At 36.6% G+C, this 22,075-nt stretch overlaps 1 protein-coding gene across 4 annotated transcripts in view; it reads left to right on the top strand.

The window, feature by feature from the left end:
- The window catches only part of emp (epithelial membrane protein), a 113,019-nt gene extending 91,822 nt beyond the window's left edge, over positions 1-21,197 (top strand). For all 4 annotated transcript variants that reach the window (XM_073092376.1, XM_073092377.1, XM_073092378.1 and 1 more), the window contains 7 exons: positions 9,201-9,407; positions 9,930-10,156; positions 14,554-14,711; positions 16,730-16,851; positions 18,189-18,314; positions 18,775-18,917; positions 19,341-21,197. In XM_073092376.1, coding sequence (XP_072948477.1) covers positions 9,201-9,407; positions 9,930-10,156; positions 14,554-14,711; positions 16,730-16,851; positions 18,189-18,314; positions 18,775-18,917; positions 19,341-19,452 — 1,095 coding nt within the window. In that variant the 3' untranslated portion in view covers positions 19,453-21,197. The remainder of the gene's footprint in view (positions 1-9,200; positions 9,408-9,929; positions 10,157-14,553; positions 14,712-16,729; positions 16,852-18,188; positions 18,315-18,774; positions 18,918-19,340) is intronic.
- Positions 21,198-22,075: the final 878 nt, after the last annotated feature.

The following is a 22,075-nucleotide window of genomic DNA, read 5'->3' as shown; positions in this document are numbered from 1 at the left end:
GACACACTATTTACTGCGCGAGACATTTCAAGGGAAAATTTCTTTATGACTCACTCTTGGCTAGGGTTGAAAGAGAGAAAGAAAATACTTTGTTCAGGAAAATTGCAACACACGATTGCAAATGGGCAAATTAATAAACAAAGGAGAGACTTAAAATGAGACTTTCGCCATCAAAACATTACTGTCACACTGCTGGGCACGGGTCTCTCAGAGTGAGAAGGATTAGGCCATAGTCAACCGCGCTGGACAAGTGCGTATTGGTAGACTTCACATACCTTTGAAAACTTTTATTTGTAAGATTTCTCAGGTACGCAGGATTCCTCACGATGTTTTCCTTCACCGTTCAAGCAAGTGTTAATTAATTTCTAATACGCACATAACTTTGAAAAATCAGTGGTGCGTGCCTGAGATTTGAACCTGGGACCACTCGATCAAAGGGGCTAGTTTCGTAACCACTACGATATCACGTGCATGTTATTTATTACTTTTTAGTATATCTACAGTTTTATTTTGCACTTCTTTTACAAAAACACATTTTTAAATATGCAAAATGCACGTTACAATAGAAAATTGAGGTCTTTGGTCAATAACGGGGTTACTAAGACTACAGTTAGTAAAATTAGAATTTTAAATGCGAATTTGTGATCATAGTGCGTAAAAATGTTGTGTAGGTTGTAACAGTGTTCTATAGCAGACGAGCAAGCAGTCCATCTGATGGTAAGTGGCTACTGCCGCCCATGGACATATGTAACAACCCTAGATAAGAACAGATTCCTACTTAAGGATCAAGCAGAAATGCCTCGGAAAAGGATGTCTCCATTACCGCACTTCAAACTAGAACATAGCAGCGTTTAACATTGCTGTTATTAAGTAGAAATAGATGTGGCGGTGGTAGCGCCGGAGTTGAACCACAAAGGCTTCTACAACATTTATTTATTTAATTATTATTTAACAAAATCCACAGCTACTAAAATAATATAATTATATAAGACTTTCTATGTTAAACTAATTAGCCAATTACGGATTTACATTTTACGGACTATAACATTCAATTGCACTGCAACACTAAGTATAATCTGGCCTTTTGTGCGCAAAAGTAATATTATAAGGGCATGTGTGTGTGTGTATGTGCGTGTGTGTGTACGTGTGTATGTGCGTATGTGAATGTGCATATTTTTTATTTTTAACATAATAATATAAGTAATATCACATAATACATTGGTAAATACCAAGAATAAAACTTGTTTTTCTATATTTTTTTGAAAAAGAAAAATGTTCATGTCACTAAAAGATAAAACGTTTTTTGGGTGAAAAGTTAGTCAACACTTTTGTGGACTGATATTGACGTTGAAGTTTAGTAACTATTACAGTATAATGGTACAGTTGTCAACCCTACTCTCGACTATCACTTGTGGCCGCTGACCACGTGCTAGCCATTTGCAATGCGTAGGAATGCTATCATGCCATTTCAAAAAATTCATGGCGCTAGAACACTATCACCGTCAATAAACAATCTATCCCTTTTTTAATACCAAAGGTTGACAGTTGACTATCTAAATATATATAACTCAAAGGTGACTGACTGACATAGTGATCTATCAACGCACAGCCCAAACCACTGGACGGATCGGGCTGAATTTTGGCATGAAGGTAGATGTTATGACGTAGGCATCCGCTAAGAAAGGATTTTGATCAATTCTACCCCCAAGGGGATAAAATAGGAGATGAAAATATTACACCGTAACGCGAGCGAAGCCGCGGGCAAAAGCTCGTTCCTTCATAATAGACTTTGTCAAATTTTGATCTTTCATAGGTAAAAACGTAGATTGAATATAAACAACGTGCGCAATGCATGATTACTCCTGTTACTAATTTATTTTGCACTGTAGCGCTGCTGTGTTGTATTTAAGGGTGTGATAAAGGAGACAGAGGCGTCGCCAAAGGGGGTAGGGTCTCGGGCTTCTAACCAAATGCATTTTTTTGTTGTCGAGTTGGGTTGATTTTCAAAATGTACCCAGTGCTGTGGGAGCGCGATGTTTTATGTGGGTTTTTTACCCACTCTCCGAAAACCTACTGTTAGTCGCCTCTTACGACAGGCAGAGGATAGCGTAGACCTTTTCTGGTTTCGAAACTACAGGAACCCCCCCTCCCACACTTCCCCTAGAGATTTAAAAATCGTCTTACACATCATTATATCATATGGAGTATTATACTATCATTTGGAGTCGCTAAGAGAGCTTTGATGGGCATACCGAATTACTGAATCAATTTCTGATACGCACTAAAAGACAGAGGTGCGTGGGATTTGAACCCTCTGATTGAGAGATCAAGTTTCAATCGTTAAGCTGTCAAGATAATTACACAAAAACCGCAGAACTCAAACACTTAGACCGCTAAAAACGAAAGCAATATCCTTACCAACGTTGTCAGTGAAAGCAAACGACACACATTGATCGGTTTAGTATACTCCTCACGAAATAAGTAACATTTTGTGACCCTCATTGTAGTGGTTCTGTGCTATTGACGAATACTTGTTTTTTTTTTTTTGGGTGTTATTATCGAGACTACCAAAGACTTTTTGTTTTACAACTAGGCATTGATCAAATCAAATGAAATATCTTTATTTGCCAACATAAGGTACAAAATTCTGTTGAAGTGTGTCCTAGGACACAAGAATCCTCTTATTTTACGATGTCGGTGTGCAAATTTGTTTTTTACAAGCCTAATCTCATTTTAACATACTATGTTTCAACTTAAATTCACATTAACATAATTAAACAATGTCGAGAGTAGAGCACAACCTCAACGCTTCGCTTATGAGGCGTGCAATAACATAAACTGTCCGTTAAAATCATAATAATAAAATAATAATAATAATAAATGTGAAATACAATTTATTACTAAAGTTGTTAAAATCGAGACAATACATTTTCAAATTTTATTATATTGGAAATTAATTATTACTTAACGCTGAAGGAAAATATCCCGGTAACTGGCAAACTAGAGGATTCTTAAAAAAGATCTGAAGGGCGTGTGCAGTCGATGAATGCGCTCTTGGCCAGCCCGATGGATTATAGCCTTTTGAAGGTGGTAGAACCCTTAGTGGTTCGACTCCGGCGGCACCACCGCCACACCTATTTCTACCTAATAACAGCAGTGTTAGGCGCTGCTGTGTTCCGTTTTGAAGGGTGTGGTAAGGGAGACAGACTTTTCCGAGGCGTTCCAGCTTAGTCCTCAGGGGTAGCGGCGCATCTGTGGCCGACCTCAGGTAGGAATATCTAATCCTATCTAGGGTTGATTACAGATGTCCATGGGCGGCAGTAGCTTACCATCAGGTGGACTGCATGCTCGTCTGCTACTCCTATATTATATAAAAAAAAAAAAAAAATTTAAAAAGCCTATAGGTACTCTTCTCACTCATTGAGTAGACCCTTGTCCAGCAGTGGGATAGTAATGAATGCTAAGAACATGCAGCCAAAGAACAATAACGGCATCCTTTTTATACGATATTTCATTGTCGTTTTTTTAAGCGACATCCTGTTCTAAAATATTCGTAACTGCTACTGAAAGTTCCGTCAAAGTCAGTCCAGCCGGAACAAAAAAACAAAAAAAATAAATATTATGTTTACTGTTTTTTGAAATGCAATAACTAGAAAAGCTTTAATTTTTACATTGCAAACAGACCTTATCTATAAAATTCTTGTGTCACAATGTTAGTTACCGTAGGTACTCCTCCGAAGCGGCTTTACCGATTTTCTCCAAATTTTATCTGCATATTCAGTAGGTCTGTGAATCGGCTACTATCTATTTTTGTATACCCCTAAGTGATAAGAATTCACCATTAACATTTTTGATGTGAAACATCTATAGCCGCACGTAAAACCGATTTCTGGCGTGGCGACGCATACCGTGGCGGTATATATATACAGTCTATATGCAGTGGTGTGTACGGTGTGGCGACGCGTCGCCAGTGGCGAAGTCACTGATTAAACGAATTAAGTAGTCACGATTTGAAATAAATTCGTAAATTTTTGTATTTATTGAAAATAAATGTTTATTCAATAAATAGTCATCGTTATCTGGAAAAAAATCGTAATATTTTATTTTATCATTATGACATATTTAGTTCCTATCACAATATGTTCTTTTCTGCATATTACTTTTACAAAATAATGTCGATGTTTCACATCTGCCAGGCGTCCCGTGACGGCTCACATTTTTTTTTATTTATATGGCAACACAACGTTTGCCGGGTCAGCTAGTTTTTATATATTTCTATAGACAATACTAGTGTAAATATAGCGTAGGCTTACTAAGACAATAATTAGTCACTACCTACGAGGCTAAGATCCTATGATCGTGTGCTAGTGCGCACTTACGTTATTAATAATCAATCTATCTAATGTTTTGCAAATACGTGCAGACCAGGAATTGTTAAATTTCAATCTTTGCTAGGCAAAATTTGGATAGTTTGAATATTAATAACGTGTTAATGAAGTGTGTAGAGTGTAGGCTTACTAAGCTAATATTAGTCACTGCCCACCAGACTATGATCCTATGATCGGATAACGGTGTATGATGAATATACTCGTACCGTTCGACCATTCAACCCGTCGATATAACCGGATATATTGTTTGCATAAGTCCTTCACACCGTTTTAGGGTACGGCAGCTCGAAATGAAATGTAAAATCTGCGAAAATTTTCTGGGAAAAAAATTAATCGACTGCGGAGAGTAATGTTTTTCGAGTATGTATATATAGAAAGCAGTGATAGCCTAGTGCAGTGTTTTTCAACCTTTTTCATGACACGACCCCCATACTAAGAAAAAAAAATTGCGACCCCCCCGACCTTTAATTTTAATATACCTATGTTATTATGTTCAAATATTTAATCCATACAACATTTTTATGCGTCCTTATAATCCTTATTTGAGCATTTAAATATATTGAATACAAGTCTTCAAGGGCGGGAGGAAAATATCATCACAGCAAAAGACAAAAAACATGGCTTTACAAACAAAATTGACTTGTGGTCATCGTCTATAAATCAAAACAACTTCGAGTAATTTTCATCGACCCAGGTCTTTATTGAAGAAGTTGGAAGTGCAATAAACATAACGCATATATGCCTGATATGAAAATGGTGTTAGATAATTTGAAGGAAGAATTATGCCACTACTTCTCAGTGCAAGAAGTATCAGAAAATATTGCGCGACGGTGGATTTTAAATCCCTTTTTAACTGCAGCTATAAATGAGGCAAATTTGGCAAGTAAGCTAAAAGAAAATCTTTGAGAAATATCTGCAGATGGGATGTTGCACTTAGAATTTAAGTCTGTCAGTTTAGATACCTTTTGGTTAAAAAGGAATAGAATACCCTGAATTAACAATTGAGGCCTTAGAATATTTGATTCCATTTGCCACCTCGTATTTGTGCGAGTTAACTTTTTCTTCAATGACCCAAATAAAAAGTAAGCAAAGAAATCGCCTAAACTTAGAAAATGACTTAATTCTCAATATAGCAAAAATTGATCCAATAATCATCAATCAAAAACAAGCGCAACTTTCACATTAGGATGTTCTTGTATTTTATTCTTAGTTGATTTGTTTGTATTCACATACAAATGTTAACGAGTAAATGCGTCCTTTTATTAACATTTTGTTTCTTAATAAATTTATTTTTTTAAACTTTATTGTTTTTTTTTACTCAGTTGGTTCTCTCAGCCATCGCGACCCTCCTAGAGAACCTTCGCGACCCCCCACGGGGTCGCGACCCACACGTTGAAAAACACTGGCCTAGTAGATAAGAAATGCGGTCTCTATCGAGGGGTCCGAGGTTCAAATCCCAGGCAGGATTTGGGGTAAAGAGTGTACAAAAAATGAGACATCATCATTATCAACCCATTACTGTCCCACTGCTGTGCACGGGTCTTCTCTCAGAATGAGCAGGATTAGGCCATAGTCCACCGCGCTGGCCAAGTGCAAATTTGTAGACTTCGTACACATTTGAAAACCTTTTTAAGATTTCTTAGGTATGCGGTATCTTACGATGTTTTTTGACACTGTTTTAAGCAAGTGACATTTAACTTCTAATACGCACATAACATTGAAAAATCAGAGGTGCTTGGTATTTGTACCAGGGTCCCCTCGTTCAAAGCCGACCACTAAGCTATCACTTCTACTTTATTCTATGTCCGCGATTTTTTCAAAAACTTGATCCAATTTGACGACCCGCGTGGCGGAGCGGTCACCATGCCGGTCTGACACGCAGAGGGTCCCGGGTTCGATCCCCGGCCAGACAGATTTCTAAATGATGAATTTAGATTTCTGTTCCTGGATCTGGGTGTTTGTGTATTTGTCTCTGTGTGTGTCCATAGCACCCACGACACAGGGAATCCTAGTGTGGGGCTGTGAGTGTAGAATGCGTTTTTTTTTTTTTTTTTTTTAATTAAGATGGTCACATATTTTGGTTATACTATGTAATCTTATATTGTGATGTTCTCGTGTCACAATGTTAGTTACCGTACTCCTCCGAAATGGCTTCACCGATATTCACCAAATTTTATATGCATATTCAGTAGGTCTGAGAATCGGCTACTTTTTCATATCCCTAAGTGATAAGGATTGTTCACTCTTAACATTTTTTTATTTATATGGCAACACAACGCTTGCCGGGTCAGCTAGTAATTGTTAAAAATTATTTTGGTAAGAAAAAATATTGTTTAATTAATTCAAGTGAACGAAATCTAGTCTTATATAGAAAAAATCTTAAATACCACAAACAATACACGATTAAGTCGACACCGTCAACGTAAACACGAGACAAGGTTCCTTCACAGGAAGCCAACACGTCGACCTTAAACACTTATATATGTTTTAACTGAACATTACGTTTTGTGAGGGAAATACACGTTTACTTTAAATATTTTAATGGACACTCGTATTTTTTGTGGTAAAACTAAAATGGTTTTGAAGGTGTATTACTTTGGGCGGAAGAAGAGATGTAGTGACTGTTGTATATTTTGAAGGTGGTAGAACCCTTTGTGGTTCGACTCCGGCGGCACCACCGCCACACCTATTTCTACCTAATAACAGCAGTGTTAAGCGCTGCTGTGTTCCGGTTTGAAGGGTGTGGTAAGGGAGACAGACTTTTCCGAGGCGTTCCAGCTTAGTCCTCAGGGGTAGCGGCGCATCTGTGGCCGACCTCAGGTAGGAATATCTAATCCTATCTGGGGTTGATTACAGATGTCCATGGGCGGCAGTAGCCACTTACCATCAGGTGGACTGCATGCTCGTCTGCTACTCTTATATTATAAAAAAAATAAAAAAAAATATGGATTTTTTTATTAATATGAGAGTGGCAGACGAGCATGCGGTCCAGCTGATTGTAAGTGATCAATGCCCATTGATAAGTGCAGTCTAGTGGTAGCATAATCAGCGATAGCCTAGTGGTTAAGAAACTCGGCCTCTCGATCGAGGGGTCCGAGGTTCAAATCCCAGTCACGCACCTCTTTTCAATGTTATGTGCGTAGGTATTAGAAATTAATTATCACTTGCTTAAACGGTGAAAGGAAACATTGTGACGAAACTCGCATACCTGAGAATTTTTAAAAAAGTTTTCAAAGATATGCGATGTCTACCACTTGGCCAGCGCGGAGGACTATGGCCTAATCCTTCTCATTCCGAGTGGAGACCCGTGCCCAGCAGTGGGACAGTAGTACCGGCCATAGTCCACCGCGCTGGACAATTGGTAAACTTCATATAACTTTTGAGTTTTTTTTTATAAATCCCTCAGGTATGCAGGTTTCTTCACGATGTTTTCTTTCACCGTTTAGCAAGTGATAATTAATTCCTAATACGCACATAACTTCGAAAAATTAGAGGTGCGTGCCTGGGATTTGAACCTCGGACCCCTCGACCAAGAGGCCGAGTTTCTTAACCACTAGGCTATCACTGCTATATATAGCGCTATAATATAGCGAATCATAATCGTGTAGCGCCATCTATTGACGAGTTGAAGGTCACACGAATTAATAATTCTACGATAATTAGTTATTTTTTTATCAAAAAACAAATCTCATTTTAACAAAGCCACTTCCTTGCCCATACCTGTCGTGGTAACCTTAACGAAATATAACAAAAACATTAAATTTAAACATGAAGTTAAGTAACGACATTTACAATAACTGGATATATGGCCTTTGAGCATAAGTTCCGCTACACGATGCTTCGAATGGAAATTAACAGTATTTTTCAACAGTAGAGTTAATAATATGGATAATTAAATTTTTAAATGTGACTGATTTTTTATTTTATTTCTTAATAATATACAGACGTAAGCAGAGAATACATTACTGTTTTGTAATGAGGTATAGGTTTCTCTTAGGCTGACTTAGGGATATTTGCGACAAGATGTTAAGCTACGCAAATGAATAAGGTTTGAACATAGATTAGTAAAGATTACTCACTCCTAGCAAGAGAATAGTCAGAGAGATAGATAGAGATAGAGTATAGAGATATTTAATAATATTTATACTTATCTATGGGTTTGAAAGAAATAAATTATATTAATTAATTAAATAACTAAAAACTACCTTTTATAGTTAATCAAACTAAAAAGTAATAATTGTTGCAATGTAGTAAATATGACACGAACTTTATCCTTTATTAAAGAAGTTATCAGTTCAATAATAAATTTTCTCCTTTATTTCAGACCATTGCAACACACAGTGCAAATTGATATGCATATATCAGTTGTTTTGTTAGACATTTTTGATGTGAAACATCTATAGCCGCACGTAAAACCGATTTCTGGCGTGGCGACGCATGCCGTGGTATATATATACAGTCTATATGCAGTAGTGTGTACGGCGTGGCGACGCGTCGCCATGCGCAATCGACTGTGCGATTCTCTCCCACTCGATCTGGCGTTAAGCCATCTTTCTCGCTACACTGAGCTCGAATACTATTTTATTTTATCATTATGACATATTTAGTTCCTATCACAATATGTTCTTTTCTACATATTACTTTTACAAAATAATGTCGATGTTTCACATCTGCCAGGCGTCCCGTGACGGCTCACATTTTTTTATTTTGTTTTGATTTTTAGTGATTATTAACGTTGAATTTTAATCTACTACCTACTACTACTGCCACTACGTGAAAGGAGTGGATTTAACGTTCCATATTTGTCCACAGAGCGCAACCTCCCAGTCGAAGCACGCGGCCCGGTTCCTCCGCCTCGCGATGGCTTCCATCATGGACATCCTGAAGATCAAGCCGTTCGTGGAGGTCTCTGTGGGTCAGCTGCTCTGGGGTTACGAGGACCCGCTGTTGAAGCTCGCGAAGGACGTAGTGCCGAAGGAGCAGAAGCTGCCGTATGAGGAGTTTGGACTGTTTTATGGGGTGAGTGGTTGATACATTTGATGGTTGATACTTTTAACGTTTATAGATTTACATAGAATGTCCTGAAGAAGTAGAATAAATATAAGCACAAAAATAAAAGCGAATACACGAAATTTAAATGTAGTTAAAAAACATCTAGATTTTTGAAGTCTGAAATCAAAATATTAATCTGGATTCATTATTTAATTGTCTCAGAATAGCGTCGAATTTGATTTACCTGTTCAACGTTCAAGAATCAATAGCTAAAATTGATTCTTAGGCTTCTGTGTTGTGCTATCGTAGATACATACAGACGGTTGCAATAATAAGAAGCAAAACATCCAAATGCAATCCCCTATGGTCAAGTTCAAGTTAAAATGTTAATGTGTATCATGTCTGTCTTGCCTTAAACTTTGGTATCTTATATCTTACGTTCCATCTACATTGCATGTTCAGAAATGACCTATAATCATAGTCAAATCAACTTCTTAACAATCCATTTCCCTTCAAGAAACCTCAACAAATCTACAATTCTCTCAACAGAAAAACGGCACATCCCCCGACGTGGTGACAATGTTCTCCGGCGCCTCCGACATAACCCGCTACGGCATATACGAGCGGTACGCTCTCCGCGAGCGCTTGCCGCACTGGGCGACGGACGAGTGCAACAGCATCGCCGGCTCCGACGGCTCCATCTTCCCGCCGCACATCACCAGGAACGACACGCTGAGGGTGTACGACAAGGATCTGTGTCGCTTGCTGCCGCTGCGGTGAGTCCTTATACTTAGTAATAGGCGACTGTCTTTTGTTTCAGGAATTGTGTTTTAGCAACTTTCTTTAGGTGTTTTCCAGGATTTTTTCAGATACAGATTATTTTAGGGCACTATTTAGGGTCATTTTTTTCCAAAATTACCAAAAGTTTAATCAACAGTCTTAATAGAACATAGAAAAGCGTTTGAAAATGTTTTTTCTGCAATTTCCGGGATTTTTTCTAATAGGACTAGCTTATGGATGTCGCCAGATTATTAGAATTATTTTTGATTTTGACCCATTTTTTTCTTCGAGATTTGGATTTTGTTTCTAGATTTTATAGGAATATATCCAAATTTTGGATAATTTTGCTAGGAAGCATTTATAGGGATAATTTTCTTCATCCTAGCCAAATTATAAATTCACAATCTAGGACCCGGACGTTTTCACTATAGAAGTTTCTGGTAGTTCAACGCGTATCTAGAATGTTCGAGAACGTTCTGGATCTTTCCAACATTCCGTTACTTCACTGGGCCACAGACGAGTGCAACAGCATCGCCGGCTCCGACGGCTCCATCTTCCCGCCGCACATCACCAGGAACGACACGCTAAGGGTGTACGACAAGGATCTGTGTCGGCTGCTGCCGCTGCGGTTAGTCTTACATGCTTAGCAACTGTGTTTTGTTTCAAGAATTGCGTTTTAGCGACTTTCTCTAGACACTTTCCAGGTATATCCAAGGCGCTTAGTGATTGCCTTTTGTTTCAGCAATTGTGTTTTAGCAACTTTCTTTAGGTACTTTTCCAGTGTTTTCAGTGACTGTCTCTTTAAGGCCAACTTTTTCCAAAATAACCAAAAGATTTAGCACCCGTCTTTATCGAACACAGAGAAGCGTTTGACAAGTTTATTTAGTAATATCCGGGGACTTTTGTGGTTTTCAATAGGACTTGCTTAAGGATGTCGCTAGATTATTACGAATGTTATAGATTTTGAACCATTTTTCGTCCAAAATTTGGATTTTGTATGATGATTGTTTCGGGACAAATGCAAAATTTGGGCAAGGAGTGTCTTTTGTTGTAGGAATTGTGTTTAAGCAACTTTCTCTAGTTGATTTCCAGTTTTTTTTTCAGTAATGGACCATTTTTAGGATTAAAGTGCTATTAGGATCTACCTTTCCTACATTACCAACCCTTGAACCAAACAGGTCATATCGAAGATTTTTTAGACGTTCTTCGTGTAGGATTTGTGCTTTAGCCATTATTGCTAGTTATTTTTTAGGTTTTTGATAACACGTCGTGATGATGATGATGATGATGATGTTCTTCCAGCATTTTTCAGAAATATCCAGTATTGTAATAATTATCCACTTTTCTGCAATTTGATAAGTCTCCACCATTGCATAAGTAGGATTTTTTTTGTTTCAAAAATTTATGGATTTTTTGTTTTGTTATTTTTGCTAGGTTTTTTAATTTATTTTGCAAGCGGCCTAAAGTATACCCAAGTAAGGTGTTCGGTTTCACTGAACAGTTATTATGAAACACATCTATATGTCTCCACGGTGCTTCAACCAGCAAGTTCAACATTATGCAACCATAACAGTACAGATATGATATATACCATCAGATCAAACATATCTCATACGATATAAAAGTGAATGCGTGTCGTCACACCGTGAGACAATGGTGGCCGATGTCGTTACATAAGGTTGGGCGCTTGCCACACTGTACTGTAATGTTAGATTTTTTATAAATATATTTTAAGGACATAAAGTCCATATGAATGTTGGTGAGTTTCTTTTTTTTGGGATCAGTATTCAAATTTTTAAAACGCGGTATGTATGTTTTGATTTATCAAAATAACGTGTTTTATCCAGTGCCTTTAGAGAAATGTGCGAAATGGGTGTAAAAAATTGGTGGCACTCAATGTAAAAGAGAAGCGAGTAAGACATGGTTTAAACTAGTTTAAACTAGTTTTTATTTTGAAAATAATGGTTTTATGCGCGCTTTGAATGTTATTGTTATGTCTTATGTCAACCCGCAGAAATCAAAGTCGAAACAAAGACAATGTGAACTAACTAAACAGACCTACCTTGTAACATTTATAAACATACTAACTTTTCGCCCCGGCTTCGCTTGCCTTATGAGCTTTTTGTCCATCCCTAGGGAACGATACTTATTGTCGGGTTAAAAGGTACCCTATGTCCTTTTATGAACCCCTGACAACGTTTATACGAAATTTCATGGCAATGAGTTTGGTAGTTAAGGCGTGAAAGTGTAGCAAAGAAACAAACATTCGCATTTATGATATGAGTTTGCATTACGCCCTTGCCAGACATAAACAAATATTTAAACACACATTTGAACACTGTAAATTTTTTAACCTGTCACTCATGTCATGTAGCAGGCTCTGCACTTACTTGAAGTTTGACACCAAATGGCAAAGTGTAAATATTTGAAGCAAGTTTGGCAAAGGGAGATCTCCCGCCGGGCTAGGTGATCATGCCCGGGGAGCGGCCGTGCTCCGAGAGTCTCAGTTCGGAGCTTGTATATATGCAAGATTCTTAGAAAACTTCGATAGCGTGATTCAGAATACTAGTGGCGCCATCTCTTGTCGAGTAGCGGGAGGTCGCCACATAAGCTTTGATCAAATACTCAAATGCCTGTACTTAAATGTGTTCAAACATGTGTTTAAATATTTGTGATATGTTTAGCTGGCCTTACACTACGGTGTGATAGTAGGATCGCGGCGTTAATTTGAACACCGCGTGAGAGTCGGCTTGGGCAATCGACGCCTTTTGCAACCTCCGGTTTAGTGCGCATTGTCTGTGCGGTAATGGGATATATCACGCACAAATATAACGTGAAATGTACCACTGTTGGATTATTCCATTTTGGAAGTTAACTTGATGTGGGACTTTGGGAAAATTCAAAACCGACAGATAAAAATCTTAAGGTGGTAGAACCCTCTGTGGTTCGACTACGGCGGCACCACCGATACGCCAATTTGTGTCTAATAATAGCAAAGTAGCGTTGCTGTATTTAAGACTAAAGGGTGTGGTAAGGGAGAAATATTTATCCGAAGCGTTCCAGCTTAGTGTTCAAGGATTGCAACGCTATAACTGACCTCAGATAGGACTGTAGTCTTATTTGGGGCTTAGCTGTACTAACGTCCTAACTGTCCATGAGCGGCAGAAGTCACTTACCATCAGGTGCACTGTATGCTACTGTATTTTTTTTATAATATAGGATCATGGACATCTGTAATCAACCCCAGATAGAATTAAATATTCCTATCTGAGGTCGGCCACAGATGTGCCGCTACCCCTGAGGACTAAGCTGGAACGCCTCGGAAAAGTATCCCTTACCACTATCCTTCAATACGGAACACAGCAGCGCTTAACACTTCTGTTATTAAGCAGAATCAGGTGTGGCGGTGGTGCCGCCGGAGTCGAACCACAAAGGGTTCTACCACCTTCAATATCAACCTTCATGATCAATATAATCAGAAATTTTATAATAAGGTTTACGACTAAATTTGATTTTGATTATGGCTTAATCAGCTATGAGCGGCAGTAGCCACATACCAACAGGTGGACTGCATGCTCTTTTACGACTTAAAGCTAAATTAAAGTTATTATTTATTTGTCATTCAATCGCCGACGGTGTGCCATTTAAGATTAATTACCACGTTAACCATTAACGTACACAATGCGCATTGAACCTACGCTTGCAATAGACGATTATAATTATTGCTTAAGACGACACTCACACGGCGATGCGAATTAACATCACCGGCACTCACACCGTAGTGTAATGTAGACGTTAGTAAATGTTTGTGATGTGAATAAAATTAATACTGTTTTTAGGGCTTTTAGGGTGAGAAATGAAATATATTTATTTTGTTTAGGCTTGCGGAGGCATTTACAAATTGTTCGCATTCTATTTTTATACCGCATCATTAAAAATGGAAGGCTATTACTAAGCCTCCGCTGTCTATACGTTTGTTACAGGGCTCTATCTCTTGATCTGTAGGACCTCACTCTTCCGATCGGGAGGACCTTTTTTATTTTTTTTTCTATCTAATTTAACAAGCTTTTACAAATGTCGATAAGGGAACTTGTAGACATTTTTAGGGCCTCCCAGCATTAGAGGCTTCTGACCCCCACATCCTCCTCCCCTTACTCTTAATCCGCCAGTGCACCTTTTTTTTTTGTTTCGTGTCCCCTCTGTGGCCACGTTGCGCGTTTTAGTGAACCCCGGGATAACAAATAGAACGCACCTATGTTTCCCTTGCGTGGTGCCTCTTTGGCTCTTCCCAGGGCATATAACCCCCATATGTCAACAAGTACGACAACTTGTAAAGTTATCATACACCTTACCAGCTAAAAAAACCGTTCTAACTCGCATTTTCTACCCCCAGATACCTAAAAGACGTGGAATCAGCGGCCGGGGTGCAAGGGTACCGCTTCACACCCCCGGAGGACGTGTTCGCTGCGGACGAACACAACCGCTGCTACTGCCCCGCCGGGCCGCCCTGCGCTCCCAGCGGACTGTTCAACGTGTCACTGTGCCAATACGGTGAGTGTTTTTTTATAATATAGACTAGCAGACGAGTATGCAGTCCACCTGATGGTGAGCTACTGCCGCACATGTACCTCTGTAATCAACACCAGATAGGATTAGATTCCTACCTGAGGTCGGCCACAGATGCGCCGCTACCCCTGAGGACTAAGCTGGAACGCGTGGAAAAGTGTCCCTTACCACACCCTTCAAACCGGAACACAGCAGCGCCTAACACTGCTGTTATTAGGTAGAAATAGGTGTGGCGGTGGTGCCGCCGGAGTCGAACCACAAAGGGTTCTACCACCTTCAAAATGTGTACTGCTAGAGGTTGCTACTGTCCCGCCGGCCCCAGCGGACTGTTCAACGTGTCGCTGTAGCGGAATGAGTGACATATACAACGTGTACATAAGGGAAGGTACATGAAAATGAAAAACAACATGACAATGACAATGAAAAAAGTAAATTAAAAAATGTAAAAAAGGTTCCAAATTGTTCAAAAAGTCACATACATATATACGTGAAAATACACATGACAAAAATTAAAATTAAAAAAAAAACAAAGAGTATAAATTCTCAAAAAACACTCATATACAAGAAGGTAACATACGTGAAATTGCACATGACAAAAATTAAAATCAAAAAATGAAAGAGAAGACTAAAATTGTCAAAAAAATCACACATATACAAGAAAGTATAATGCATGAAAATGAACATCAAAAATTAAAAAAAAAGAAAAATCACTAAAATTGTTAAGAAGAAATCCATACGAAGAAATACAAGAAGGTAACATATACATGAAAATGAACATGAAAAAAAATTGACTAATATTGTCAAAAACATTACACATATATGTATACGACCCCAGACAAGAATTTAATCCTATCCGGGTTTGATTACAGATGTCTATAGACGGCAGTAGCTACTTTCCATCAGGTGGACTGTTTATATTGTAACTAGCTGACCCGGCAAACGTTGTGTTGCCATATAAATAAAAAAAATGTTAAGGGTGAACAACCCTTATCACTCAGGGGTATGAAAAATAGAGAGTAGCCGATTCTCAGACCTACTGAATATGTAATATGTACATAAAATTTGGTGAAAATCAGTAAAGCCGTTTCGGAGGAGTACGGTAACTAACATTGTGACACGAGAATTTTATGTATAAGATTATATTTGTACAATAAAAAACATTGTTAAAATGACTCATAATTAAGATATAGATAATGTTATAGGAAGCGAACAGGTTTATTTTTTCTTAGAATATACAATACCTACGAACAATAGCGGGAATTGATGTAATTAAAATATTTATTTAATTTAAATACAATTGATGACCAACTTAGTTATCATATCGGTCTGATACGAAGTTCCGGGTTCGATTCTAAGAAGATATCGAAATGAGGCATTTTAGATGTATTTTTTTATACAATATAGGAGTAGCAGACGAGCATGCAGTCCACCTGATAGTAAGTGGCTACTGCCGCCCATGGACATGTGTAATCAATCCCAGATAAGTATAGATTTCCTCTCAGGACTAAGTGAGAACGCCTCGGATAAATATGTTTCCCTTACCACACTACAAACCGGAACACAGTAGCGCTTAACACTGCTGTTATAACAGAAATAGGTGTGACGGTGGTGCCACCGGAGTTGAACCACAAAAGATTGTATCACACTATAATTCCCACATTTACATACAATTTTAACTTTTTTAAATAAGAATAATGTAATAATTTTTTTTAATCTCGAAATAATTTAATTCTAAAGTAAATAAACGACTTTTCGAGCTTAAAAAAAGAATAACTTCATTTTTATAATACTTATAAGTTTGTTTTTAAAACATTTATAACTTTTGCGTTAATAAATTTAGTCAACAATATTTATAAATTATTTTAATAATATTATATAAGTTTTTAAATTTGTTTATGTATAACTTTGTTCTTATAAAACTTATAACTTTTTTATAATATTTATAACTTTAGCCTATAATATTAGTAAATTGGTTTTTATAATATTTATAACATTATTTTCAGATTCGCCCATAATGCTATCGTTCCCCCACTTCTACCTCGCTGACGAGAGCCTCCGGGAGGCTGTGGAGGGTATCTCCCCACCTGTACCTGAAGATCACAGATTGTATATTGATGTACAGCCAGTAAGTTCACATAATGCCTATCAAATCAAATCATTTATTTACTAGAACATAGTATTATACAAGGATTTTAAATTCATAACGAGTACCTTATGTTCTACCACATCGGGCATGCAAAATTTAATATCAATAATTAAGTATTCTACAATCTACATGTCAAAGTCAAATATATATCTTACAGGAATCGCTGTAGAACCCTATAGAATCTATAGGAAATTTTATTTACAAAAGATCGAAATTTGAAAATGTCTAATATGCTTTTTTCGTAATTCTTTCTTCGTTCTGTAATCTATAATCATTCATTTTATCATTAAAAGTTTAGTTTAGTTCCAATTACTTGTACGACGTAATTTTTTTATTACAAAACATATATTATGTATTTTTAAGTACTGCGAAGAAAAGACTTCAACGCAATCCTTAAATAATAATTCGTCAAGTACGAGTTGTACTCGCACATGGAGGCCGTACCAACAAATGTTTAATTTTTATTTATTTGAAGTATTATTTTCAACAATATTTAGTCATATGAAACAACGCCATCAAGTCAAGCCTCAAGAGACTACCGATACATAAGCATACATCTATCACTATTTTCTAACAATGTATCTATCATCGTAGATGGCGTTGGGGTGATTTTTTTTTTTTTTTTTTTTTTTTTTTTTATAATATGAGAGTAGCAGACGAGCATGCAGTCCACCTGATGGTAAGTGACTACTGCCGCCCATGGACATCGGAAATCAACCCCAGATAGGATTAGATATTCCTACCTGAGGTCGGCCACAGATGCGCCGCTACCCCTGAGGACTAAGCTGGAACGCCTCGGAAAAGTCTATCTCCCTTACCACACCCTTCAAACCGGAACACAGCTGCGCCTAACACTGCTGTTATTAGGTAGAAATAGGTGTGGCGGTGGTGCCGCCGGAGTCGAACCACAAAGGGTTCTACCACCTTCAGCGATGATGAATGATACGTAAACAACGTATCATAACATTAAAATAACTATATTAAAATATGTTTTATTGTTCTTATTTGTATTTATTATAATATCAGTTATAGTAGTAAACGGATTGTAAAAATTTCATCTGTTTTCCTAGTACGATTTTACAGTTGTATCAAAAAATGACGAAAAACCGGTTTGTCGTATGGAGACCCCCTTTAATATTCGTAATAATTTTATTTTTACTATTTGTTGTTATAGCGGTCATCGTTATGCATCCTCTGTCTCTAAATTTCAAGGGTCTATATATTAAGGTTTAGGAAATAGAGTCCTGTGATAGACGGATAGACAGCGGAGACTTAATTATCCAGCAAATTTTTAAAGTATTTTTATTTTATTCCAGGAGATGGGAACAGCGATGCGAGCCCGTGCGAGGATCCAGATCAACCTGGCGGTGTCGCAGGTGGTCGACATCAAGCAGGTGGCCAACTTCCCGGACATCGTGTTCCCCATACTGTGGTTCGAGGAGGTGAGTTGCCCACTTTATAGCTATACTCCTACTATCAGCTAGGCACCTCTAATTAACGTCATATTTTTATAATACGCTCGTCTGCAACTTTTTTAATACTATGGATGTAGCAGACGAGCATCCCGTCCAACTGATGGTAAGACTACTGCCGCCCATGGACATCTGTAATCAACCCCAGATAGGTTTAGATATTGCTACCTGAGGTCGGCCACAGATGCGTCGCTACTCCTGAAGACTAATCTGGAACGTCTTGGGAATGTTACCCTTCAAACCAGAACACAGCAGCGCTTGACGCTGCTGTTATAACAGAAATGGATATGAAAATAAGCTGAAAAAAGTTGTCTTCGGAGTCGTATCCATATATATTCCTATCAATTTCTAAATTTAAGTTAGTAAATGTTTCTAAAATGATACTAAACTGTTTTTTAAGTATTTCTAAACGTGTTTTTATATTTTCCAGGGTATAGACGAGCTCCCAGAGGAGGTATCTTCCCTCCTCCGTTTTGCCACGAAGGTGCCACCGATCGCTAAATTAGTTCTAGCGTGGGGCCTCTCCGCGCTTGGGTTGCTACTCATTCTGTTGGCTGTCACGTGTCTTATTAGGTAAGTGGGGGAAATGTGTCTAGTTACTTGTTTATAAGACTAGAATCTAACCTAAGATGTGCAAACACAGGCATGTTGATTGCTATGCGTCTCCAAAGCACTTTATTATAGATTTTGTCTATTGTAAAGGAATGGTAATTTTTAATATTTTTTATGTTAGTGTTAAAGACACTTAATCTCAATTTTTTTATAAATATATATTTTTATATCTTTCGCTCCACGAATTGCTAGCAATTCAAAGACAGTGATGGTGATATTCTTTTTGTGCTACTGTCATGTTTTTATACGTTTGTTTTTCGTTTTTGTAAATAAGCTTTTTTGTTGATAGTTTAATTTATTATTTTTTTATTTTATTTTTTTATGTAATTAGTAATTGTGAATGTAGATATATGAAAATTAATTATTAATTTAAATAATTTTCAGGTCGTCCCACCGCCAAAGCACCCTTCGACTGGAAGGGCATGCGGTTGCCAAACCACCGCCCTCCAAGACACCCAGCAAGGACAACGGATACGAACTAAACAATAGGAGATAATAATATATATAACTATCTAATAATATAACGTAGCACTCTTCATAGCACTTGTGAACTATTCAAAGTTAATATTCAAGGACTATTCAACTATTCATTTTTATATTTTTCTATTCATTGTTTGTTTGAATATAAATAACGTTAGTATAAATCTTTTTAAATTTTTTTAATAAGTTGAAACTTTTAAAATAAATATGTTTGTTTTGTTAATTATAAATTTTGGTTTGAAGCAATATAAAAATATTCAAAGTGATTCAAATTCGAATGCGTTTCGACTATTCGTTTATTCAAATTGGATTTTATTATTCAAGTGTGTGTTTTTGTCATATAAAAACATAATTGCGGGTTAAAAAAGGATTAAATCTATATTTCAAATCATAAATCTACTATTAAAGTCTACTTTCATTATAAAGTCGATCTGAATATCAACTTTGAATAAGTCACTTTCTGAATAAAGGTGCGTTTTTTGTAATATTTCTACGAATTTTATATCTGGCAATATTTAGTGTTGCCAGTATCTACCATCGAATCCGTAGGTGCTATTAATCGGAATTTTGGAAAATGTAATTTTTCGAAAAAAAATTTTTTGACAAAAAATAACTTTTCGAGATGTCTCTTTGTGAATGTATGTCTCGAAGATATTATTTTTTCGATACTTAAATTTGAAAATGACTTGCGGGACCATAAAGTATAGCATTTTTATTGATAAGTACCACTTTTACTGATTAGGTGGTCATTAAAGAATTACGTAATAGGGGGTCAGGGGGTCTTTTTTAAGCCACGGGGTCAGGGGGTCAGCAATGTTTATTATTTCTGATTTTTTTTTTCAAAATTTAATCTAATATGGCAGGGGGTGTTTTGTTTTAGTTGGGGAGGGGGTTAAAATTATTAAAATTGAATTTACGTAATACTTAAATGATCCCTTATAATAGAACAATATTATCACATACGGGGGTAGTTGTAGAACAATTTATGAAGGGTAGTTTTAATGAAATCGACAATAGTGTTGCATCACGTTGCAATGACGAGCAAATATATAGGAAATTTTTGAAAACTATTTTTTTTTTATTTTACGATTCACATAGATTTTATCAACAGATGGCGTTGTATTTAATTCTTTCCACTAATTTCACATGTTTTTTTTATTTGTATAATCCGAATCATTAAAGGTTAGAGTCTAAAATGACTACCAAAGTGTGAACAGCAAAAATAATATTTAATTAAATATTTTATCAAGATTTGAAAATAACTTTACAAGTTTTGAACATACTTATCAAATTTCATATTATTTTTAATAACAATGTTTTATGATACATGCCGACACATTATGTTCCCATGTAAAATATGATTATAAGAAATCAAAGTCAATTAAAAGTTTTAACATAATCTTAAATAAAAATCATTTTTGAGTTGCAATAATATCAATCGAAACCAACAAATATATATTGATTTAATGTGTAGTTTTAAATCTTGATTACAATACATAGCCGTTTAAAATGTATACCAATAATTTTAAATGAGTATAGCTGTCATTGTTTACTCTAATCTTTAATGATTCGTAAAATTATATATCTTTATTTACTATAACTACTTAAAATTGTGATAATGATGCATCATTTATAAGCAAATTCTATCATTATTTTGTTTTTGTGTTTGAACAATTTTTTATATTCTTACTTGATGACATTAAATGTTAATTGAAATTATTATCTACATTTTGTTTAGGGGATATTTTTTGTGTTATTTTTTTTATTCGATTTTGTCTTAGAATTATTTGAGAATTTTTATTTTTTTGGGTTTTAAAAATTAACGGCTACTTTTATTTTTTATTTTATAATGTTCATTCTATATTTAAAAAGTATTTTTATTTTAAATTTAGTTTCAAATTATGCAGTTTTTAAATTACAATCACGTAAGTATAAATACCGTGCACTGGAGAACAATGCATTAAGCCCACTCCACATTCTCGCGAGAACGCGAGAAAAGTCCAAGAGACGAGAATGTGGAGCCAATACGAATCGGGTATTTCTCGCGTTCTCGCGAGAATGTGGAGCGGTCTTTAGCATCAGTAGCATTGCCTTCAGCTGCCTCCCGACATCGACACTGCTGCCATCTAGCGTTCGGTGAGCACACGAGTCTTGCATAGGATAGTAAGGCACTTTAATAGTACATTACGATACGAGGACGAAAAATTTTTTTCTGACAAGTGTGAGTTTGCAGGCCGAGCCGCAGGCGAGGACTGCAATCACACGAGTCAGAAAAACATTTTTCGTCCGCGTGTTGTATAAAATTTTATATTACGGGGTCGGAAATGGGGGTTTTGCGCACGCGAAGCGTGCGTAAAACGTCCATTTACGCACGCCGTGATATAAAAGTATTTTTGTACATCACTTTGAAGACTTTTTCCACTTACGTCAATGTAATTTTAAAATCAGTTTATTTGTGACAAAATTCCCTAAACACATGTATGACATGGTATAAAGATTAAAATAAAATTATTATTGAAGTTATTAATTAAAGGTAATAGAAAATTGACATATCAGTCTTTGAAATTTTGTAAATATATTTTGTTACGATCTTTTTATGTATTCATTGTATGTACTCAATAATGCTGTTGTATGTATGT

This window comes from Epargyreus clarus, unplaced genomic scaffold (assembly GCF_041222505.1).
Source record: "Epargyreus clarus isolate Ecla_fem2 unplaced genomic scaffold, WU_Ecla_fem_2.2 ptg000036l, whole genome shotgun sequence".
Taxonomy (NCBI): Eukaryota; Metazoa; Arthropoda; class Insecta; order Lepidoptera; family Hesperiidae; genus Epargyreus; species Epargyreus clarus.
Note: the sequence above shows the minus strand (reverse complement) of the source record. Positions and strands in the feature narration are given on the sequence as shown.